The sequence below is a fragment of the Schistocerca piceifrons genome, chromosome 2 (genome assembly GCF_021461385.2).
Source record: "Schistocerca piceifrons isolate TAMUIC-IGC-003096 chromosome 2, iqSchPice1.1, whole genome shotgun sequence".
Taxonomy (NCBI): Eukaryota; Metazoa; Arthropoda; class Insecta; order Orthoptera; family Acrididae; genus Schistocerca; species Schistocerca piceifrons.
In genome coordinates, this window is record NC_060139.1 from 970,675,100 (window position 1) to 970,701,651 (window position 26,552).

Here is a 26,552-nt window from a genome sequence, read left to right on the forward strand (position 1 = left end):
GTCGCAGAAATTCACAAGATATTAACCCTTTCACTGCGCATTCACTCTCAGCGGCTCCCGCCCTGTGCGCATTAATTTCACCTGGTGCGTATATATACAACTGCAGCAGTCTACTGTTATTATTGAGATAAAAATGAGACGCAAAATCCAGTATTGTCGGTGTAAATCGTTTCCTTTTTTAAAAAAAAAAAAATCTTTGTTCAGAAAGTCTAATTTTGTTCAAAAAAGGTACTTTATTAGGAGAAAAAAAAAATACAAAACATATTACATTAGTAATACTTCAAAGTGTGATATCCCTCGAAACAAAAATTCAAACATAAAGGCACACTACATTTTACTTCGTTTATCCTGTTTTGCACATACAATACACCTTCTCTGGGCAGCCTCCTTCTTTGAAGTTCCTGGGATTAGCGAGATAAAGTGGCGCTCGGTTAGGCATAAGGGATTGTCACCATCAGCCGATCTCCTTCCACGACGTCCCTCTGTTTGCGGTTGGTGGTGAATCTCTAGGATCTCCTTGATAAGTTTCTGTTGAAAATCAGATACTGAAATATTTCGTCCCGTTTGACTTTTATATAATACTTTTTTATACCATTTTACAGTTTTTCGCACACATTCTACTAAGCATCGTGTCGCTCCTGTCGACGGCCCCCATATTTTCAGTGTAGCTTACGATGCAAGCTGGTTTTGTTTTTTGTTCATTCATGGTTCTGTCAATTTTGTCAGTCACTGTAATTTCGCTTGTATGAAGAGTTGAAAGCATCCTCACTTCCCGCTTGTCCTGCCACTTCAGAGCAAGAAGTTTATCTGTTGACAAACTTGATCTCACCTTTCCTAAGTTTTTTTGATAAAGCAGGCATGCCTTTGCAATTTGTTCTCACAGTTCCACAGGCATTAGTCACTCTGTCATGCAAATAAGAAAATAACGTTAGGCTAGTGTACCGATTGTCAACATATAATGTGTGTCCTTTACCAAGGTAACCTTCAAGTAACGTGAGAACAATGCTTCCAGGTATTCCAACATTTACACCAAAGTCAGTTTCTTTTTTTTACATCCGTTGCTGCACCCACATAAATAATAAAGTCAAGAATATAACCAGTTTCACAATCACATAACACAAAAAATTTTACACCAAATCTGTGGCATTTAGAAGGAATGTGCTGCTTGAAGAAGACACAACCTTTGAAGAGAACTAAACTTTCGTCAATGCACAAATTTTTAAAAGGATAGAAAGCACCTGGAAATACTTTTCTTAAGTGATCCACAATTCGACGTAATTTCCAGATTTTGTCATCTCCAGGGTCCTTTCTGTTATCAGCAAAATGTAACATTCTAAGTAACAGAAGATATCTATCTCTTGGCATGATCTGCGCAAACACTGGAGTAGACAGTAACTGATCATTGGTCCAATAACTGTTTATTTCATTTTTTCTCACTTGACCCATCAGAAAATTTACAGCAAGGAAACAGTAAACTTCATCACTGTTTGTGTTTTTCCAATGTTGCAGTCTTGATTTTTCACTGGCATCATTGCAAAGGTGTTCATAATATAAATTACATTGCTCAGCTATGTAGCTCACAATTTCTTGACTAAAAAGAACTTGGAAGCAGTCGTATAAAGTACAAAAAGCATCTAAATTATTGATTTTGTAACCGGAACCACTGTTATTGAAATTATACACTTTAGGGTCCAAATCAGAATCTTTCCATCTAAAATCAACTGTTTTGTGTCTCTTAGGAGACTTTTCAGGCGTACGCTCAGGCTCTTCTTCGGAATTGGAGAAAGAATCGACGATAACATCAAAATCTGGATCTGCATTTACTGGTTCAACATTTATTGGTTCACAAATATTTTTTATATTTGTGGTGACAGATTTATCTGCCAGCTCGTCGTCGTCATTATCTGTCCACCCATAATCAGCTGGATTGGGCATGATGATGTCCCCGTCGTCACTTTGGTTTAGAATACTCAGCAGCTCATCGTCTGTAAACGGACGGTAACGTCGCGTCACTTTATTCGGTAACGCAGAAACGGCCACACACAAACTAGGTAATATAACAATACAAATGAACTCAGCAAAAAGAGAATTCATCATTCAATAGTCGTTCAGGTATTTCCTAGTATTCCAGCAATTAAACTGCATACTTGCGCAACAATTACCTCTGACTCGCCGGCCCGATTGTCGGCGTTATACGTAACTATATGACTGTAGCAGGGAACCGCTGCAACTATTTTTTACAGCAAATAGTATATATACATCTGGAGCACAGAAACGATTAGTGTATATTTACATCTGGAGCAGTGAAAGGGTTAAACACATAATAAAAGTCATCAAAACACACAACTCTTCTTTGAATAGAAGGATATACGTCAAATTTCAACAATTTAACTGGTTGCACTTAATCTTTCTACCTGAAAGTTCTTTACATTTGTGCAAGTTAAACCCTAATGGGAGGAAAAAACTTCCTGGTTAATGTTTTGAAAATAGATTTATACTCTTTGCCCAAACAAAATTGTCACTATTCCCTGTAAAAGAGTGATACTATCTCTCTTTTTTTCTGGAATTTATAGTGATATTAGAAGCATGACCGTAACCCACACTGACAAAGAGTTACTAACAGATGAAAGTATTAATTTACAGACTAAAACATATTATGGAAGTAATAATATTACCAATTAATCTCTGGGGAATTGGTGGTCTTGCAGGAGGACCAGGTTCTGGAATTTCCTCCCTCTCATTTTTTCTACTGTGCTTTGATTCCTTGGATTCATTCTGAGTTAATGTCCTACCCTCCTAAACGTAAACAAACAAAAACAAAATCTGGCCTTAACAATAAATCACAAACACAAAAAGTCATCATAATTATTTGTGTAATACATAGTACGAGAGGTATTCAAAAGAAAAGGCACAAAACACTGAGTGTATAAGAGACGTTTTTATTCAGAAGTAATCAATAGAGGCCTGAGCTTAACTACCCCACTGTTTAACAAGCTGAAGGATTCCACGTTCCCAGAATTCCTGAAGCTATGACAGGACCCAATTCTTCACACTGTCCTTCAGTTTGTTGCCTGAGCTGAAGCGCTTCACTTTGAGATGTTTTTTTAGCAGACCAAACACATGAAAGTTGCAGGATGACATGTCTTGGCTGTATGGTGGATGCTTAAAGTTCCTCCCAATTTAACTTGGCCACTACATTTTGTGTGACCTCAAAGTCGTGTGGATGAATGTTGTCACTGGACAGAATCACCCCCTCCATGATCAGCCCAGGCCATTTGCTCTTGATGGACTTGCACAGACTACTGAGTGTCTCACAATATGTCACTGTTACTGGTTTTTCTGTGTTCGAGGAATTTGGTGAGTATCAGACTTCGGACCTCGCAAAAGACAGAGAGCAGCATCTTGCCCACTGAAGGCCTATGAATTTTTTAGGGGGAAGGTGATGACATTAGATTCACATACCTACATTTATTACTATGTAATCACAAAGGGACATGTGCAAATTTCAACCAGTTGGTTCTTACGATGCTTTGTACCTTCTCATTTGCACACCGCTTATACAATTCTAACAAAGAAAAAGTTACAAAATTTTTAATTATTAAAAATTACAGATACATCTCTCTCTCTCTCTCTCTCTCTCTCTCTCTCTCTCTCTCTCTCTCTCTCTCTCACACACACACACACACACACACACACACACACACACACACACACACACACACACACACACACACACATGTTATTACATGTTCAGAAATTCTCCCATGGAGCAGGAAGGGGCTGTCATGCAGATATGATTTCAATTTTTCTCTGAAGTTGCTTTTATTATCTACAAAACTCTTTGCATTACTGGGTTATTGGACAAATACTTTTTGAATGATGGATACTGACAGTAATTTCTCCTTCTAGTATTATATTTATGAATGTACTGTTTCCGAACTGTGATTTACTGTTGAGAATAAACTTCATATGGGGAGTCAGTATACTGTGCAACTGCTGTCAGTACTCCCAATTGTCAAAAGAGCTTTTTACAAAAAGTTTTGGAGAGGACACCACATATTGCCCTTATTAGACAGTTCTGTGCAAAATATACTTTCTCTGTCAATGAAGAGTTGACACAGAATATGAAGCCCTAAGACATTAGTGAATGACAATAGGAAAAGTAAGTGACTTTTTGCCATTTCCATCTCCTAAGTCAGCTATCACATGTAATGCAAAAGTTGCATGTCACTTTAAGATCATCTGCAACAAATGTTTCCCAATTCAGATTCTTATAACAATATTATGAAAAGGATAGATTGCTACTCACCATGTAGAGGAGACATTGAGTCACTGATAGGAACAACACAGAGACTACAATACAATTAAGTTTTTGGCCAAAACGCTGTCTTCTGAAAGCAGAAATCACACACACAAAAGCACAACCCTCACGCACATGATCACCATCTCTGTCCGATGCAGGCAGTATGTAAGAGTGAGTGTGTGTGTGTGTGTGTGTGTGTGTGTGTGTGTGTGTGTGTGTGTGTGTGTGTGCGTGTGCGTGTGCGTGTTTTCTTCTTCAAAAGACCAAGACCATTAGGCCAAAAACTTAAAATGTATAGCAGTCTTTTTGCAGTGCCTGTCAGACTCAATTGCCCCTGTATATATACCATTTTCACAATATTGTTATTCCATCCCGGACTTCCAGTTTCTTAATTCAGATTCTTATCATCTTAAACAACTAAGAATTTTCATTTACTGGTTTGCTATTGTGCATTATTTCAAATACTGTGATCAGTTCTTGTGCAGTACAGAATTGCAGGTTTGTGTTTTATTCACATTCAATGAAAGACCATTTAGAGAAAATAAATTACTAATTTTCATTGAAATAAATGAAATAATATATGTAGTTTCAAGCACTGAGGTTCTCCATTAGGACTGGTTGTAATACTTGCATCATCAGCAAACAGAACTATGTCTACTTCTTAAATATAACAAGAGCAAGGGCAAATGCAGAACTGAACCCTGTCAAATTCTGAAGAAGCTGTTTTATTGCATACACTCTCTCAGTTTCCTAATGCAACACTCTGCATCCTTTTAGTTTGACAGAATGAAAACTAAGCACAAGCAAGATCTCTCATACCATAAAATTTGATTAACATATTGTTTAAGTAATGACCTGAATTTGTGCAAAGTTCCTACGAAGTGTATCGCCTCCTGGAGCCTGAACAATGGAGGATGGTTCACCTGCTGTTGCTGGTTCTTCTTCTTCATTTTCAGAACCGCTATAATGGTAGTCCTCACGTTCTGCAACAGGAAGAGCAAAACTGGTCATATTTAACATGATAAACACTTGCATTAACTACACTGAAATAATGCAACAACTGATGTGCCATCTTTGAAGCATCAGTATAAAAGGTATCGATCTTTCTGATTACTGTTACCGACGCTCAGTTCTGGCACCTTTGTCTCTTTGATGTCATGAGGTGGCTATTAAGCAGGCTAGAAGACTAATACAGAAGGTATGACTGAGAAAAACTGAGAAACAAAATGAAATGTTCTTTTTGAGCTTCATTATATGACTGATCCTGAACATTGGTGTAATTTGGTTGATTTATGTTTTAGGTATCAGCAGCATGTGCTGCTGCCCACAGTGTGGCCTCAGCTGCCAGAAACTGCAGTCAGGTGTGTATGTGTTGCATCTGTGTGAGTGTATGTGTGTATGTTGTCTATTTTTGACAAAGGTCTCATTGGCTGAAAGGTCATTTTCCGACAGTCTTTTTGTCATGCCTCAGCACCTCCGCTACATGGAGAGTAACCACTATCCTTTTCATAATATTGTTACAGTCCATCCTGGATTTTCTATTGTTTGATTCTGTTAGAAATCAATATGTTTGTTATTAATTCGTATTAGATTTCATATGTTTTTTAGCATCCACTGTTAACATGAAACCGGAAAACCAAAAACTATGGGCTAGTGCAGCACCTACTATGGTGATACATACCGTTCCAAAGGGCTGATTTCTATCCCTACACCTTCTTATTTATGGATGATACATCTAAAAGGTTGGGAAATAATGTATTAAATGTAAAGGTAAAAATATTTTCAGGGGACATCCCACGTCGAGGAATGGCACGTGTCAACATGGAACAGCGACTGCAGTAACTTCACAAGAAGAAATGCCTGCTCGTATGCAAACAGAGAAGTCCCAGGGATCACTCACCTGCCTTGAAGATGCACAGAATTCCTAAGATTGTATGTACATGAACAACTGTCAATTAAGCTGTGAGAAAAAAAAGAAATGTTCTTTTAGAAATTCATTCTATGACTGACCCTGATCACTGACAGAAAGTCTTGATACAATTTGTTTGATGTATATTTATTTGGTAGAGGTCAGATACGTGGTGTAACAACTTTTAAATAGCAACACCAATACAGACAGACCAGAAGTCCAAAAAAGAGCCACATGACATTACAGTCAAGAATTAAAAGTAAGAAGAACTAAATTAATACCTTTCGTATTGACATACAAAACAACTGTTAAAGTAGGGTGTAAAGAACAGGTTTAGATATATGTTACATGGTGGACAAAATCCCCGTTACTATCAGTAACAGGCAGAACATGGAAGTTTAAACAGTGCTGAAATGTGCGCTATGAGTGGTCTGGTGCTGAAGACTGCTGGGCCCTGTGTATGCTGACTGTTACTTTACAGCAAGGCCTCACAGATGAAGCATGTATCTTATGTAATAGTGGTATTTCAAGGTGTTTTGTGTATTTTAGGAGGTTAAGTGTGATAACTATGACAATGTTTAAAACTTCATTTGCACATAATTTTGGAGAGAGAAAAGTGAGACTTCTTGTGCTGCTGTGAAAGTGATCTCCTGGAATAAAAACACTGAATTACAGTACATTATCAATTGTGAAAATTATAGCAGACTGAAGATACGCTAGGCACAGGGCAGCACCGACAGAGTACCTCATTCTGACCACAGAGAATAAGATAATTTCTGAATCGCCTGCTCGGGGGCAGCAGAGTCATTCCTCAAGTTCCAAAAGGAGCCATAATGTAACACCATTACAAGAAAGACGTAAAATCTGCACTCACTTTCAGCAGACAATTTTTATGTCAGCTGCAACCAATAAGAATTAAGATCAACTATAGCAGACAACTCATTATTAACTATTAGTTGCTGTCTTCCATGAGACAGAGAAAATTGTAAGCACAACTCTAAAAAGTTAAGATGAGGAGGAGAGAATAAGTAACAAGTTAAAGCTATGAGTTGGAGCAAGTCAACACGAGGCCCATAAAATGCTGGGGACACACCAAATTTATCAAATTATAAGACAAGGTTTTTTCCCAAATTCGACATTCAAAAAAAAAATGAGGTCATCTTATACCGTATTTACTCGAATCTAAGCCGCACTTTTTTTCTGGTTTTTGTAATCCAAAAAACCGCCTGCGGCTTAGAATCGAGTGCAAAGCAAGCGGAAGCTCTGAAAAATGTTGGTAGGTGCCGCCACAACTAACTTCTGCCATCGAATATATGTAGCGCTACACAGGCACGCTTTGTACGCACAAAGATAAATACTGGCACCAAAACCTCTGCATCAGTAAATAAATAAAAAAACAAAAACAAAAAAAAAGGTGGAAGACAAGCTTTTTTTTTTCTCTCTCCGCCCCGAGTTTCGACCACTGCATTTTCATACATTATCCAACGAAGTACATACAAATTCCGTATTGTTCATCTTCGAATGTAGCAGAATTTCAATGTACTACGAAAATCCGACTGGCAAGACTGTTAGGAATGTTTGTCAATATGGCCAACTCTACATTCTGAATTTTTTCCTACCTGTGAGAAGAGATGGTTGCTAATAGAAACGTGATGAAATGTGAATCACATGCAGTATTCTCTTCACCATAAGAATAATACGAATAGAAACATTTTGCCATGCATTCTTTCGTGTTTGCTGCTATCTCATTTAAATCCTGTCTGTCTAATAAACTACGAAACTAGAGTGAGACATCAGCAAACACGGAAGAATATACATATCGTGTCATGTTTATATTCGTATAATTCTTATGCCTAATAGTGATAGTCAGAAATGAAGCACGGCAACTGACTAGATTTTTAAATCTAAGATGACTAATTTCTGTGCAGAATTTGATGTACTAAAGGAGCGGCCACAAAGATTTTCAAATGGAGAAAAATTTTCGCCTAACTCTCGATCAGAACATGTTCTATCATACGCAGTCTATTATTTGGTTCTTGTTGATCATTATCTAAAAAAGCAGCAGTGTATGTAACAACAAATAGCAGTCTCTTGCCATTGTTTCGCTAATGAGACGATTCCTCTCTCTCTTTTTTAATTGTAAGCGGCAGTAGCGCGCACAAAAGCAAGCCATGCCGTGAGCGACGACAGGCCGTAAACATGCACTATCAGAATGCGACAAACAATGCATGACACAATACAGTAATGCATTTTCAGCTTTGAGTGACGTAAACACCTATAACAAAGAAAACGGCACTTATCAGATCAAAGCAAAATAAGCAATCGATTCAAAGCAGACAAAGCATGTGAAAAAGGAAGAGTACCCGTATAAATACGGACAGAGCGCCTGACGCATAGCAATGGCTACCTGGTAGAGCTTAACTGCTAAGCTTATGACTCGAACCAAACTACTGTACCTGTATCGTCTTTCATTCGACCTAAATTGTGTCTCATATTACAATGGACCAACTTTGTTTCGATTTGGAGGTGTGGCCTAAAACTTTTCTCTCCCCTTGAATTTTGAGTCTCAAATTTCAGGTGCAGCTTAGATTCGGGAAATTTTTTTTCCCTTTATTTCGAGTCTCATTTTTAAGGTGCGGCTTAGATTCGAGTAAATACGGCACTCGCCAATTACACTATTGCTGCTGAGGTGAACCTTTTTACATTGTTCAATAAATTAATATAAGTTGTCTTACATTTACATGAAACTGTGGCTATTGAGGTTTCACACACATTTATTTTGAACAATCCCGAAGTTAGCAAACAATGCTTGCAATCAAATAGGCTCAAGACTTCCCGATACGTTGAGGCACTCTATACAGTGTCAACACTGCTCGGACAATCAAATCACATTTGAACTTGCAGTGCTAGTGCAAGGGATATGCAAGAAACTATGTACTAGTGACTACAACAATCTCATGCTCTGCTTAAAAACTGACAATTTTGTGAAACACTGGAGGAAATAGCATCAAATTCTATCGACTTACAAATTTTCACTGTATTTGAACAGGTGTACGATGACAGTTCTCGTACATATGGATACTGTATGCATACATTTATGCTGCTTTTTAAGTAAAGGTAATTCAAAGGTGAAAATCTTGTCCATAAAAAAACCATTACTTTATTCTGAACCCAAGTCAATAGATTATTTGTTCACAAGAAACTATAATGATCTGCAAAGTAGGTTGCAAATGTGGAGATAGTTCGAACTGACATAGCTACACCTTCCGTTCGAAAATTGGATTGAATAGTGACCGCGATCTTTTATTTATGTATCAGTTGCTGTTGTTACATATGACCAGCTCCCTGGAATATACTGCCGTCCACATTTCACTGTTGTTGAAGCACAGCACTACAGAACTCTGGACAGGGCACAGTGACACTAGCTTGGCTGCGAACAAGGATGAATGTGGGGAGGGAAGTGGTGAGCGAGCAAAAATTATGTTGTGTTGCAAACTATGGGAATGCATACTGCGTACTTTTGCTTTTTATGAACATCTAATATGTTTAAACTGCATTTTGCCTGAATCCATTTGCACTCTGAATCAAATTGACTTTAAAATTGGACAAATACTCAACAATAGCATGCATTTCTGTGGAGATGCTTAATTCTAGATTGGAGCTGGTGTCATACTTACATGTTTCATACAGCAATGTTGCCGACACTCTCTGTGAGGTACAACATGAACAATTGGGAATGTGTCAGCAGCTGGTTTTACAGAGCGAATGAGAGAATGTCGGCAGACAACATGTGTGAAAGTTAGTTTGTTTATTTTATTTTTCCTTTTATTATCAAGATGTAGATGATCAATAAATGGCATAAGTTTAGAATAGTTGTATGTTATCTGTTTAGACAGATGAAGTTTGTAATTTTGATTAGTCAGAAAAGTTTAAAAATAAATTTAGTTCAAAGGGCCTCCTAAAAAAAGGGAGGGTGGGGGGGGGGGGGGGGGTCATCTTACATTCAAGGTCATCTTACAATCGGGTAAATATGGCAGTTCAAGTACAAGTGTAAAACACAGCTTTAATTCAAAGCAATTTTATTGTGGTGCACACATTTACAGAGAAAATGTTTCGTTCTCAAAATGGTATGATTCCCTAGTCTCATTCAATATTTTGCCACTACTGAGTATTCTGTGTAACTGAAGAGAGTCATTCAGTTTTATATTACTTTAACCTGTTGTTGAAATGCTTTCGTGGTTCCTATGCAATCGGATGTGCACACAGTGCTCATGCTTTGTCTATGGAGGATGTAGATATTTTCTGTGGAATTCACTTACAAATCTACATTTACTGCTGGTTTAAATGGCCATGCCAATAGTAGTCGTTCTTATAATTTTGTCAGTGTGATCAGTTAAAAGGGCCAACCTTTAACAATGAAAATTGTCAATGAAGTGTGACACAGTTCGTGCAGGCTACTGGAAGTATGATGAGGTATGGCAAGGTATAGAATGAGTGCAGAAGGTCAAGGCTTTTCAGTTTTTATCACAATTCGTAATCATTTTCCTTGCTCATCCAATTGCAATGCGTAGGTATAGTGCCTGGATAAAGCACGATTCACATTCCTGCCAAACTGCTTGTTTCACTGTACTTCTGGCAATGTATCCATAAAAGAAAAGGAAGCAATGACCTTGGTCACACATCTATATATACACACTATGAATTACTGTGAAGTTTGTAGGAGGGGGTACTTTCTGTCACAAAATAAATTGAGGTATTTGCCATTCCATTCACTGATGAATAGTGGGACAAACAACCAATTTCGTGCCTCTGTGCAAGCTGTTACTTGCTTAATTTTATCAGCATGGGATAGGTATATAGAAGACCGAAGAATATTTGCGATTCCCTCAGTACAATTTGTGCTTATCTGAACATATTGTGTCGTGTATGTCATATAAGGACATTATATATTATGCTACGAGACCAAGACACTGCTGTGTTCGATTATATTTTTATTACAATACAACTGTTTCGGCATGATTAATATCTTCAGTTCGTACCAGGTGATCTTGATATCCATACAAACTACTGCATAAGTTTGCTCCTTTGATGTTACTGGAGCTATAGATGTGTTAAACTTTAGCTGGAGCAATTATTTCTGTAGTTGTCGAAATACAAAAGTTTCTTTCATAATTACGTTACTTAGCAGCTGTATTGAGAACTGAGTCGCTGACTAAGACACCGATATCATATGGATATCAAGACTACCTGATATAACCTAGAGACAGCAATCATGCGGATATAGACCTACTGTAATAAAAATATTATTGAACACAGCAGAATCTTGGTCTCATAGCATAATATATAATGCTCTGCTCAGTACATTCTCATGAGATGTACAGCATCTTTCTTAGAGTGTCTGCCAGATGTTGCAATATTTCTATTCGATTCAAAAAATGGTTCAAATGGCTCTGAGCACTATGGGACTTAACTGCTGTGGTCATCAGTCCCCTAGAACTTAGAACTACTTAAACCTAACTAACCTAAGGACATCACACATTCCATGCCCGAAGCAGGATTCGAACCTGTGACCGTAGCGGTCGCGCGATTCCAGACTGTAGCACCTAGAACCGCTCGGCCACTCCGGCCGGCTCTATTCGATTCCCTCACCTGTTAAATGGCCCTGTGACCAATCACGCCACCTTTCTTTGTATATGCCTTATGTCCTCTGTTGGTCTGATTGAATCTGGGCCATATATACTTGAGCAACATTCAGGTATATGCTATATATGTTCTTTGTATGCAATTTCTTTTGTAGACAAACTGCAGTTTTCCAGTACCCCATCATTTGATTTACCCAAAGTTGATACTATGTGATAATTCAGCTTCATAACTCTACACAATGTTACTCCCACAATTTATACAACACGAATGATTCAGGTGTCACTCATCAATCTTGTAATCTAAGGACAACATACTTTCACATTTCATAAAATACAAAACTTCCTTGCTCTATGACAATAGCAAACAGCCAGTCTTTGCAGCAGGCCGACATTTTATCTAGATCTAACTGGTGGTAACTGCAAATTTTTCCAGTATCATTTCATCATACATGACAGCATCACCAGCAGAATGTCTTAGAGGGAGAGTCATACTAACCACTAAGCCATGGCAGACCTTCTTAGGCTGCATCCAACGCAAGTGTCGGAAGCGACTGACAACAAGTGATGTTCGGATATGCTACACTCCAGCAACAACCAGCAACACTGTGCAATGATCTCCTGTTACCAGACATATACTAGAGCCTACCAGCTGTTTCTATAAAATGGCGCCTGTAAACCATAGAATATTGTACCGCTCGAGAGCAATGCAACAAAATTAGTTTTACTTAGAAAAATAAGGCGATAACGGAGTGCTGTGCACGAAATTTATGATGTGAGAAATCTTCATGGAGAATTTCATAACTTATATCATCATCAACTACGAAGACTGCCAAACAAATTCTTTGAATATATATAGATGAGCAGAGAGATGTTCGGCTATCTCACCAATAAATTAAACACAAATATTTCTTACATGATCAGTAACTCTCAACAGCCGGTACTGACCGTAAATACTGATGAATGAGTACTGTTACAGAGCACATTTCCCTAGTGTAATGGTAGCATCTTAGGCTAGCAATCAGGATAATTGTTTCATAGCGGGTTCGCGGCTACTGCTAACATTTTAACTGATCTGGCTCGAATCCTGTCACTAATTCTGTATACTAAGTTTTATCTATGGTGTTTACACTGCATTTCGAAGTACAGGGTGATTATAATTAAAGTTAAACTTTCAAAACACTGTGGAAATAACACCACTGGCCAGAATGATGTCAAATTGCAATGGAATTTTATCGGAGTAGGGGGGAAATGTATGGCAGAAGAAAAAAAATAGTACGAAAATTGACCAACAGATGGCACTGTATGTGTCAGAATATGTAAAACGACCCATTGAAGTTGGTATAAACATGCCGTGTACGTGGCTTTTCCTCTTTTCGCGTCTGCAACATTTGCCATGGCTGTCTCAATGCAGGATCGCACTCTCCTTGTACAGCTGTATAACAAGAATGATGACTGTGCACATGTTGCTTTGCAGAAGTTCTGGACACTGAAGGGTTTGAAAAAAGGTGTTGGTCCAATGACTGCTATGGATCTGGAGAAAATGATTCGGAAATTTGAAAAAGACGGGTTGTTTTGGTGTGCAACCTGGTGGAGGGAGAAAACGAATTGATTCGACATCAGTGGAAGCAGTGGCCACAGCAATGCAGGAGGAGACAAGTCGTGGTGTGCAAACATGTAGTGCTTGGAGAATTGCCTATAAGCATGGGGCGTAAAATCCTACGAAACATCCTTCTTTGCTATCCATTCAAAAGGAATCACGTGCATGAGTTGCTTCCTGTTGACCTCCCAGCAAGAGATACCTTTGATTTAGAATCTCTTGCTCACATGGAAGTGGACAATGATTGGCCATGGAAGATTTTGTGGACAGACGAAGTCCACTGCCACCTGACAGGATATGTCAATACACTGAATTGTCGAATATGGGCAACGGAAAATCCACACGCATATCAACCAGTACCACTTCATCCTAAAAAGATCACTGTGTGGTGCAGGTTTACAGCATAATTTATCATAGGCCCATATATTTTTAGAAGACACAGGTGCTTCCTGTCCTGTTACCTGTCCAGTCACCGGCAGGTGCTAAGGGTGTCTTTTGCACCATCACATCATTCCAGCTCTCCAACAGCATGGTTGTGTGGATGGGATCCTTTTTATGCAAGATGGCACACCTCCGCACATTGCAAATCCAGTCGAACAGCTGCTGAAATGCCATTTCGAAAATGACAGAATTATCAGCTGCCATTTCCCTACAGCCTGGCCTTCCTGATCACCTTGTCTTAACCCCTGTGACTTTCGGCTGTGGGGCTATCTGAAAGATGTTGTGTTTAGTGTTCTGACTGCAAACTTACCTGCACTGAAAGCACGCATTGTGCAACACATTCTGAACGTGACCCCGAAAACACTTCGATCAGCTGTGGAACATGCTTTCCTTGACTTCAACTTGTTGCAGAAAACGGTGGACAGCGTACTGAACATGTTTTGCGCCAGTCACACAGAAATTAATAATTCAATTTGATTTTGATTGATGTTTTTTATGGGGTTTTTGGCCTCAGGACAATTAAAAACCAATCTGATTGATGATTTTTAAATGGTTTTTGGCCTCAGGATAATTAAAATCTTTGTGAGTGATACTTTTAATGCAGTTTTTGGCCTCGGGGCAATTAAAAACCGATGTGAGTGTTGCTTTTAATGCAGTTTTTGGCCTCAGGGCAAATAAGAACCGATTTTTCCCATCTGATGTGATATGACCTTGCCATGGTGGATGGACTTACACAACTAACATTATCACACTGTGCACCCATGCACACTGTGTAGAACAGTTTGTTTAATGTCAAATGTACACCATAGGCACTGCTGTATGATTCATTTGTCATTTGTAGTCAACCACTATTAAATTATTGTGCTTACAGTGCCATCTATTGCTACATTTTGTAACTACTTGTTTTTCTTCTGCCATACGTTTTCCCCCCAATCCAATAATATTAAGTTGCAATTTGATGTCATTCTGACCAATGGTGTTTCTTCTACAGTGGTTTGAAAGTTTAACTTTAATAATAATCAACCTGTATATTTTTAAGGTCTTGTCAAAGAACTTGACCTTTAAGTGTACACACACCTATCCCAGTATATCAAACACATTAAATTCGTAATAAAACAAAATGAACAATCATGAAATTTTACTGATATTTGATTGTTGGGAATGTAATTCATCAGCAATCACTATTAAAGCCAAGTTTTTCAATTAATCTAAATAGTATGCATAAGGAACATATGCAAAATGTTTGAAAAGAAAGTCAGAAGTTTTGTGGAATGATTTGTCTAAAAGTAAGAAATAAAAATTAGTGGAGAGATATTTGATGGACCTCTCTTTCTGTACATGATTTCAAGCATCATTCAAAAGCATTTCAAATATTTCTTGGTCTATTTGATTTCTTTTAGACAAATCATTTCATAAAATATTTGATCATTTCCTTTCTTTCTTTTTCTTGAAGTTTTATTCAGAAAGGAAAGGATGATCTTACTGACATCTCATTTGCCTTTCTAGTGTCTTCTGTTCATGAAATTGCTAAATTTAGTACGTGATTTGAAGAAAGTTAAATATCACAGTTAAATATCACACCAGCCTATCTTTTTATGCTTAAGATATCTAGGTCTTGAATAGATAAGCTTTTCAACCCTTCATTTACTAACTAGCAGCAGCTATACGTGAAATATTTCAATTTTTCCTCAAATCAGTAAGCTATACGTGAAATATTTCAAGTTTTCCTCAAATCAGTAATTAAGTTTCCCTTCATTACCCAATCACTTTCAAGCAATTAAATATTTTCTTGTAAAACTAGACATCACATTGGTCACCTGGATACTCCATTTGCCCATTTTCCACTATTTGTTTGGCTATGAAAATTCAGTCAAAAACTCAGTGGGTAATTTATAGGGAGTCTTGTTTTCGCTACACTCAAACATCTGACCAAAACATTTCGAATGTTAATCACACGACAAAACACAGTGAAACCCTTATTTTATGTTTTCATGCAGTCCAGACTTAAAAAACGCAAAACTGAGGACAACACAGAATTAAGGAAAATGTTAAAAACCCCCAGAACATGAGCAAAAACACATGTAATTGGCCAAAAATTTTGTACAAAATCTGTCAAGCGAAGGAAATTAAATGTACAATACAAGGTTTACACAATAATTTGTAGTAATAAATTTCATCAGTTCTTAAAAAATCAAGTGTGTGTAACAGCACATAAAAACTCATCAAAAAATTTAAATTGGTCTGGGTACAAGATAATCAAGCTCTTTTCCTACATGCTACAACTAGAAATTAGATAGCCAAAACAAGTGTTTTTGAGAGCTAATCCTTTGTGCTCAACCACAAAAACCAAAAACTGATGAACATGCTGAATTAAACCAAAAACATCACAGCAGCTAGGTGGTTAAATCATAAGCACAAATGCAGACATCTGCTTAATGACATACTGTGTCACTATTGATGTTATTGTTTAATGCTTTTCTTGTGAGCCATACTTCATATGCTCACTGTTGTTAAAGTGTTATTTTAAGCTTGATAAGAGAAACAGAGACATGAAAAAATGAGTTTACTTCCCCAACTATACATTACAAGCTTATTAGGAGTTGGTTCAGTGAATTTCTGTACACTATGTAAAAAGTAAATTTGAAAGAAAGTTCAGGTGCTACAGTTTTGCTTCATACCCTCTATCACTGCTGCCAACCTTTACGATCTACAGTGTTTTGTGCAAAATATATACATAAATAGTGTATGTAGTTGTCGCAACTGTATCATGTCACATCATCTGCACAGAAAGTATATTTTCGGCACTTTACAAAATGCTTTCATCCCTGCCTGCATTTCTGTCGCTGAAGGGCCACTCCCACTCTCCACACATGCTGTACATGAGCTCATTTTATGTGTGTTTGTGTGGTGTGGTGGCTGTGCTTGCTATCTGGTGTCTTAAAAAGTAACCAGCCAATAAAGAGTTCATTAGCCGGAAATGGGCGACATTTCCTTGATTATGACCGAACATATTCTTCCAGACTCAGTGTTTGAAGCGCCCGGGTTCGATTCCCAGTGGGGTCAGGGGTTTTGTCTGCCTCGTCATGACTGGGTGTTGTGTGATGTCCTTAGGTTAGTTAGGTTTAAGTAGTTCTAAGTTATAGGGGAACGATAACCATAGCTGTTAAGTCCCATAGTGCTCAGAGCCATTTTTCAGTGTTTGAATTTAAAAGTTTGATGATTGATATTGTTGCCGAATACATTACATCTCAGAAATACATGCAAAAAGATGAGACTGAGTTTTAAGTGGCACAAGAAAAGGTGGTGCTTGGGGGCTCTTCGTCATGTATTGGCTCAGTCCAGAACACTTTGCATCGACTCTTGTTTTTCCATTGCCACTGGACCCTAGCATTAGTTGTATCATAATTGTACAGTGAAGCTAAATGTTGCAAGTTGTGTTAGCAACACCGAGTGTCGATTATGTCAGCATTTCCTCTCACACATCTCCCCTCTTCACAACAGCCTAAAATATTCCCTTAATTCTGCCACCATCCAAAACAGTCTGTCTTTTGAATCACTTTTAACTTGTTCAGTCAGATCAAATGTCAATAGGAAAAAGCCAAGCGAGACGTTGAATAAGAACTTAGAAGAGAGATACACTTTACTAGGAAGAAATGTAAATTGGTGAATTTTTAGCATTGATCTTATGGGATTTTACAGGGGCTACAAATTTACTGTGTAGAATCACGAAAAACATAAAATCGGAGAATGTAAAATCAGAGTTTTACTGTACCATCCTTTTTGCACAATGCCATTTCCAAGAAAATCTCGTTCTGAATCTTGAACCATTTATGAAGACGATTTTTACAACCCTTGATTCCTGATACATAGGAAAGTATTCACACACACCATGAATGACCTGTCTGCAGATAAGACAACCAATATCTCGTGAATGAAAAGAGATATCATTCCGCTCTCAACTTTAAATACAATTTCAATATGCTTGTTACATTTCGTATGCAATAATGTATGATCTAAAATGAACTACATGCAAAGGCCATGCAATGTGATTTCACCTCTGTGAATGCTTAAAAATTCCACACAGTCATTTACTTAGTTTTGTGCAGCACAGTAACTATGGCAAATAATGAAAATAAATTCAGTCCTTCATTGAGCAAAGATATCAAGCTGTAAAATATGGAAAATTCAAATTTTTTGCACCAAATAGTTTACTTTAAAATGGATGATAAATATTTCATAGCAGCCAGTTTGTCTGCTCCACTGGTTAGCCAAGAAGACTCATAGCTGTCACTCTCACTGCCGCACATGCTGCAGTGACAAGATTCAAACAAGTTTGAATTCAAACGTCACAAGTTGTAGCAGGGGACAGGCAGTGCCACAAACATTGCTCACCTAGGCCACTTCCATAACTATACCTGTCGTGTGTTTTGTTGTCTGAAGCGGTCATGTGCTGTATGTCACTTCTGTAGGATGTGGCCTTATATTCCCTTGTGTCAAGTATGATATTACTTCAGTGCATGTAGATGCAGGATAGTGCACTATCCCGTCTGTATGGAAATTTTCAATCCAGTCACAAACACAGTCAGATATTGCATACGAATGTATTTTCTTTAGAAGGCATTCAGATACACACTGAAGTAGACACCTGCGTAGCCAATCGAATTTGTTTCTTTACCACATATTGTTGTATTTTGCTCAGGAACTTTAATCAATGTCAATTAAAGAAATGGCAACATCATGAAATATTACATCCAATATCAATATAAATTTCTCCAGAATAATGCTCTGTGTGTTTATTGTCCTCAAGATTTCATGGAGCTTTGCAGCAACACTCAATCTAAACACACTGAATTCTTGATTTCCTGTATCTGATGAAAGCAACAGTTAATCATGGCTTTTGTTTCCCTTATCAGTGTAGTTGTAAATCATCACTCCTAATGTTTTTATTAACGAGGTACAGAATCATAAGAAATTAAATGTTCTCTCTAATACTGACAACTCATTGTAAATAAAAACAGCTACAACGGATGATAACTGCACGAAAGTGTCAATTACCAAAACAACAGATGCATGACCTGTGGTGGTGATGGTGGTTAGTGTTTAATGTCCCGTCGACAACGAGGTCATTAGAGACGGAGCGCAAGCTCGGGTTAGAGAAGAATTGGGAAGGAAATCGGCCGTGCCCTTTCAAAGGAACCATCCCGGCATTTGCCTGAAATGATTTAGGGAAATCACAGAAAACCTAAATCAGGATGGCCGGAGACGGGATTGAACCGTCGTCCTCCCGAATGCGAGTCCAGTGTGCTAACCACTGCGCCACCTCGCTCGGTGCGTGACCTGTAAGAGCAACGAATACCCAGAGGGCAACTGAGTGAAATTTAGATAAGACATCTGGGTAAGCAGTGGACATGTACACCAGTGAACGGCTGATATATCAAAGAAAACTTCTAAATGGCTCATAGGCCTAAAGGATCCTTGTAAATAAATATTTTCCTTTGCCCGTGTTGCTATGTTCTGCCCATTCACTATATATACATCAATGATTCTTACAAGAAATGTTAGTGGAGACCTGACAAGCTTTGAGCAACCTCTCACTAATCTGTAACCTCGCCACCTACAACAAAACTTGGATGGGCTGCTCCACTGTTTTTTTGAAGTGGCATGTCAAATTTTCATTTAACAGATTGTTTCTCATCAAAAGTTCCAAATATTCTATGACAACAGATCATATTTGCTTTTTTGTTACAGTAATATTCTCTGCATTACCTTTTACATCTTACCCCACATTTCCCTTTAAATTCTGGCAGTAGTAGTAGTTTTACTTACAGCAGTACAAGATTAAAATATTTGAAGTGTTGCTATATGTAATAACTCATTGTGACAGTCCACCACATACAAGCCAGCAACAGAGGTAGCTGATGTTTTCCTCACTCTAAAAATGTATATAATTGGAATTTTGGACACACTGAAATGAAAAGGTGAAAACCATAGGAGGCAAATATTACCTTTCTCCTGTTTTCTTTTCTTGCACCGATCAATATGGTCTTTCAACTGTATCCTCACTTGCCTTTCAGTGGGCTGATCACGGATAAAAGGATGTTTTAGCAACTGTTCCGTGTACGGTCTCTGGTGGTAATCCTTCACCAAAACAGTTTCAATGAAACCTACAATGGCAAACAAAACTGCATAAGTTCTGGAGTATTTGCAATACAACAATTTTTAATCCATAAAACATAGCAAAAGCCAAACCAAATTTCTCCATCGCTCTGACATGAAACTTATTCATAACACATGAAAAAAATACTTAAATAATGCAATATTGTTTCTTGGATCAAAAAGATAAATTAAGAACCCGTTAAAGACCAAAGTTATTAATTTTGTATGTATGTAATGATTTCGAATATATTTTCGGTTTTTGCTAACCCTGCCTTGCTCAAAACTAAACATTGTTCTTTTCCTTTTTCCCAAACATTTTCACACCTGTGTGTCAACTTCTGAGAGTCTAAATTTGTTTTGGAAAGAAAGTGGATTTCTATAGGTTGGCTTATTTTTATGCATTTTCTCACTCGACAGCATATCACGTTTTTTGCCCAGTTGTGTATCTTTCATGTGTCTTTCTTGCTGTAATTATATACACTCTTTTCCATATCTTTTTATACTTCACTCTCACCTGTTTTCATATGATTTCCTCACAAAAATAAGATATAACAAAACACTTATGTCATCATACTTTTAGAGAGAGGCTTCCCTTCACAAGTAATGTAATTTCGGAAATAAATCGAGATCTACAGAAGATAATATACAGGTGTTGAAATTTGCATGGGTAAACAAAAAAAGAAATACACTGTTTTTCATAAGGCAGAGGTTCAAAACCCCAAATTTAATTTTGAAACATGAAAAAATTGTCAACCAGAGCTTCCAATCCAAGCAAGATAATTATTTAATATATATTTTGACTTCATGTATTAATATTAATTTATTAATATCACAATGTGTTACCCACTAACCATGGAATTTTTTTGCCCATTTTTTTGACTTTAGTCGAGGTGCTGGGTTTCGTGGAATGAGGAAAAGTGCACGCATTGGATGCATATCACAGAGGGGAGGCTGTGACTCTGCCATTTCCAGTGCTGTTATGCCTAAGGACCACAAATCACTCCGATTGTCATAAGTGGCATCTGCATTCTCATCACAAGCAATTACTTCAGGTGCCATCCAGTACGGCGTGCCAATGAAAGTATTACGGCGCCCAATTGTCCGATCCAGTTGAGCACTGACACCAAAATCAACTATATAAAGAGAAATTTAAATTCTTTTATTTGGGTATTAACTGAATAATTCATCACATCTTAATTAAATTAAAATCAGAAAAAAACATTCAGCATTAACTAAATTATACACACACACACACACACACACACACACACACACACACACACACACACACACAGTGATTCTGTTCTCAAGCTATCTCTTAAGGTAGCAAGTATTTATTGTGTGAGAAACAAGCACTTTATGCTGAGTAATTAATAACAATAACTCAAGATTCATATCAACTGAAATAACTTATTTCCTTACAGAAACCTACCTAATTTCACTTCAGCATTGTCTGTGAGGAGCACATTTTGGCCTTTTATATCCCTGTGAATTACTTTGTTTGAATGAAGGTAACTAAGGCCTCGTAAAATTTCACGACAAATGTATGCAATCCATTCCTCTTTCAAACTTTGTCCCTTTGTTGCTATAAAAGATAAGAAAACACTTTTGTTTATTTAACTTATGAATAGCCTATGTTTGTATTATCAGATATATAATTTCAAATGCCAGTCTGAAATTAAATTATGCAGGCTATGTTACAGATGTAACAGTCAGTAAAATAAACATTGCCGGTACTATCAGAAGTAAAACACAAGTTCTACTACTGCCCCCTTCCTTTTCAATTTTGCTTTCTTATGGTGTTTCTATGAATTTTGGTGTGGGCTATCATTTATAATATCCAACACAAACAAAGATTACCTGTATATTGTTTTGTTTTTATTCAAAAAGTACAAATTAATTAAACCAAAAATAATTAAGGATGACTTAGATGAAAACAGACAAAGCAACATAAGCAAAAGAAAGCACAATCCAGTAAAGATGAATAATGAAATGCTCTTTCTAACTTGGCACGAAAATATTACTTAATTTTTCTCCAGAATATATCGCTGTTATTTTATTCTTACACCTAAAATAACTTTTAGTGTTATACTATAGGGGAATTTTAAAACTTACATTTCACAAGATCCGTGACTGATCCAGCACCACAGTACTCCATCACTAACTGAAACAAAGAAGGAAAATTAATAACTTTCTCTAAGAATAATCTTCACAAAGATTAAAGTGACTTACTCTAGTCCAAAAGATGTCCACTACTCAGGAACCCAGTTTTCAACAAGTTGCCAGTAGTCGCAAAAAAATATAACTACTAATAAGTCATGTGCTTCTTCAGTTTCTCCCAGCATATTTGTTGATCGAACTGTCCATGGCGGTTTGGTCAGCTACTAATGAAGCTCAGTTTAAGAGGAGCCTGAAGGACCTAATGGTGGCCACTCCACTAAGGAATTTCTTAGAACTGACTGATACGTAAATGATGTTAATAACATCAAATAATTAAAGTATTACATACAATCCGACCTTCATACAAATTCAGTGCAGTAATGCAATCAATATAAGTAAATGTAGTAAAATGATTTTTTTTGATGATGCACAGCTACAATAGCCTAAGAATTTTCAAATGCATCACAATGTATTGAACATTTACAAGTTTTGTGATAAGTTTGTTATTTCCTTTTAATGAAAAATCAGCTTTTTTTCATTTTTCTTTTTTACTTGCTCCACATCCATTACGACCATTTCACTTCAGATCCGTGGAATGCACATCACATATCTTTTGTTCTTTGTAGACATTTATTGTGTATTATCGTTTTCCGATATGTTCTACACCTTGGAGGATTTCCTCACCATGTAACTTTTGGAACAAAAAGTACATGTAACCTTGCCTTAGCTACGGAGGTAAATAAATGAAAGGCCAAAAACTGCTGACACACATGGGCCAAACTCATGTATAATTTAATTAGGAGATGGCTACTGTGTTGTGTGTTTTAGAGAAAGAACTCCTGTCACTACGCTGAACGAAATTGACGCAGACCTCTCTTGAGGAAGGCACTGGAGTTAGATGAGTATCTCCACGACACTTCCAAGATTTCTAAACAAATATATAGTGGAACGAGCTGCTCTTCTTTGGATATTTACTTCCTTTATCAGTCCCATCTGTGAAGGGTCCCAGATTGTCAAGCATTATTAAATATTAGTCAAATGTTGATGATATACTCTACCTCCTTCATGGATGGACTACACTACCAGAGAATTCTTGAAATGGATGTCAGATTGGAATTTTCCATTCCAACAATTAGTTTTATGTGATTGTTTCGATTTAAATAACTCTGTACACACACTTCCATAAATTTAATGGAAGTGGATGGTTCCACTGATTATTCGAAGAAAAGTGTAGCTGTACAATAATGGATCTTTCAGCCTATTTATGCTCAATATGTTACATTTATTTCAATGGTCACTCTCTGCACCAAATGTCTATCCTCTGTGAGACTTCATGCATTTCAGAACAACTTTACAGTGTTGCAACCACTCTACATGCAACTGCACCATACATGAACAGCCTCGTGGATCTTCTGTGATTATTCACTAGGATTTCTCTCTATTACAAATTACTCACTGCATTTTATTTCCTGGGAACTCCTCAATGTAATCACAAAGCTGGTCTAATACTCTGTAAGCTCATATTTTGCTCATTAGGTGTCTGTGTGGAACTGTATACATGACCTTCCACGAGTCAAGGAACACTGCATCAACCTGGGCACAGTATCTACAGCCTTCTGGGTCTTACAAATAAACAAAGTGAACTACATTTCATACACCTTTTATTTACAGAATCCATGTTAATTTCTACAAAGGAGATTCTCAGTCTGCAGAAAGGTCACAAGACACTTAGTGTAAAATATGTTCTAAGCTTCCTACAGCAGACTTACATCAGCAACTGAGGCCTATGGCTGTGAGCATCTATTCAACATCCCGTCTTTAAAACTGGAACGATCTGCTTTTTTTCCCATCACTAGGGACACTCCATTTCTCTGTCGACCTTCAGTAGACTGCTGCTAAAAGGGAGCAAGTTATGCTCTACGCACTACACAGAATTATGTACGTATCACACAGATCCAGTAACATTTCCTCTGTTGACTAATTTTAGTTGATTTTCTATACCAAGGTCACTTATTTTTATATCTGTCATTTGGCATTTGTGCGATAACTGAAAGGAGGAACTGCAATACATTCCTCCTCACTTGGACAATTCTGTATGATGAATTTAATACAACAACCTAGTCTCTGTAATCCTCTTTAATGTCACTGGATGGACAGAAGGCACTACTCTACTTGCTAATTTAACGTAAAACCAAAACTACTTATGATTTTCTGTCAGCTGGACAGAATTATATTTTCACGTTCCTTGCACATTTCAAGCATGGTCATCCTTAAGCTAATTTTGGCTTCATTCAGTTTTAATAGGATAAGCATGACACACAATATCAGTATTGGATGGCAGCCATATTATTGACATCAGATACATGGAATACATAATGCACTGTGTCAATCAGGTTCTGGGATTTTCTGGGGATTCCAAGTCAAGAAAGTTAGTTGGTTGCTTGCAGAGGTGGAAGAGGGGGTGGAGGGAGGCCAAACAGTGAGGTCATCCATCCCATGATTCAACACAGCAGAAACTAAGGGGGGAACAATACCAACAGCACAGTCCAGTCAACGGAAAAGGAAAATGGGCAAACAAAGAGGCAGAAGGATCATTGGGGTAGCAGGAAGAGTGAAGAACAGGAGGATGGGGGAGGTGGGCGGGGGCAAGAGCAGGTCGCACCCCAGATGCACTACGGGTGATGGGTCACTTGCACCGTCGCTGACCCATTCCAATCCCCCACCCTATACCATGATCTCGACACAACGGGGTCAACACCCAGAGAAGACATTAGAAAGGGGGGAAAATGGCAAAGAAAGACTAGACAAAACATAGGGAAATGGGGGGGGAGATTGATGTGGAGGCAAGGCCAAAGGCCTACCAAACTTACACTAACACTCCAATTCCAGAAGGAAATTCCAGTACATAAATCTGGAAGGGCAAACCACTTTCGCGAATAAAACTGAGGATGGCCATAACCATGCGAGGGTCATCCGCTAACAATGAGGACAAGGAGCGTGGGAATGCGTATTTAGTCCCAAAAAGAGCCAAAAGGCAGTGGCAGTTCAGCAAAATGGGGCATCATGAGGAGCATCCCACAGCTATTGACCCCCCCCCCCCCCCCCGCCCCTCCCTCAAGAGTCAGCCCACGACTTAGCAGAATGGAACTTGATGTGAAACTGCAAATCTACCCATGAAGGGGTCACACAGCACTGTGGGTAGGTGGCCCTCAGAGGGCTAAACTGATTCTAAGAGAAAGCAAAGAACTTGTGAAGGGTTGGCGTGTGAGCACCAGTAATATAAGATTAGTAGAGAATGACACAAGCTGCAGAGTAAAAGAAACGGATTGGAGTATCGGAAGGTGATGATAGTATCTGTTACAATTCCACTGAATAAGCATGAAATGGAGACTCAAATTGGAGGCGAGTGGGCCGAAGCCTGTCATGCCATCGGGTAACCATCTCTCATCAACATATATATGGTGATATCCATAAATAAGAGGTCAACTCTGACTGTAAAGAAGGAGTCCATACCTCTAGGGGCACCGGTGGAGACTTGTCATGGGACTTTCGTTTCTTCTTCTCCTCTTTCATAGGTTGAGGAGGGCAGAGCCCAGAGAGAGAGAGAGAGAGAGAGAGAGAGAGAGAGAGAGAGAGAGAGAGAGAGTAGGCACTTCAGTGAGATCTGGGATGTTGGCAACTTGGGGACTTCGCGTTCCGCAGTTGACCTGGGGCAGCAGGCCTCCTGTCTGGAAGAGCTAGTCGCAGGGGAGGGACGGTGTGATGCATCACTGGCAGGCACCACAAAAGAAGGGGAACACCTCTCCAGCCAAGTAGGGGGAGCAGCACATGGAGGGGAGGGCATGGAACTGCAGGGGATCGGGAGACGAGAGGGGATCAGCAGTAGGATAAAGAGGAGGGGGGAGTGGGAAAGGACATAACAGAGGAAGAGCTAGATGTCATAGACACAGAGTAAAGACAGTCGTATTTTAGACAAGGCTTAGTATAGGATATATGATCAAGGGACTTTTAATCCTGTACCACCTCCTCCTCATAAACCGAGGAATCTGGTAACATGGACAGTGACGGTAATGACAATTAATGCATACAGGTGGTAGAACACATGGGCTCCTCTCATGGAGTGGGTGTCCACATTCACCACATAAGAGTGTCAATGTACAGCAGACAGACATGTGGCCAAAACACAAACAATGAGAAAACCTGCACTAGTGGTGCTTCACGTCACGCCAATAAACCATGACCTTGACCTTCTCTGGGAGGGTACCCTCTCAAATGCCACAATAAAGATGCCTATATTGGTGCGATTATCCTATGGCCTTTCTGAAGATGTTGAACAAAATGAAT

At 38.3% G+C, this 26,552-nt stretch overlaps 1 protein-coding gene across 3 annotated transcripts in view; it reads right to left on the reverse strand.

Moving 5' to 3' along the window:
- The window catches only part of LOC124777093 (serine/threonine-protein kinase mig-15), a 342,698-nt gene that overhangs the window by 172,733 nt on the left and 143,413 nt on the right, over positions 1 to 26,552 (reverse strand). For all 3 annotated transcript variants that reach the window (XM_047252374.1, XM_047252373.1, XM_047252372.1), the window contains exons 5-10: positions 22,164 to 22,212; positions 21,481 to 21,633; positions 20,900 to 21,181; positions 19,898 to 20,056; positions 5,159 to 5,286; positions 2,676 to 2,796 (exon numbers count right to left, since the gene is read on the reverse strand). In XM_047252374.1, the coding sequence (XP_047108330.1) occupies positions 2,676 to 2,796; positions 5,159 to 5,286; positions 19,898 to 20,056; positions 20,900 to 21,181; positions 21,481 to 21,633; positions 22,164 to 22,212 (892 nt within the window). The remainder of the gene's footprint in view (positions 1 to 2,675; positions 2,797 to 5,158; positions 5,287 to 19,897; positions 20,057 to 20,899; positions 21,182 to 21,480; positions 21,634 to 22,163; positions 22,213 to 26,552) is intronic.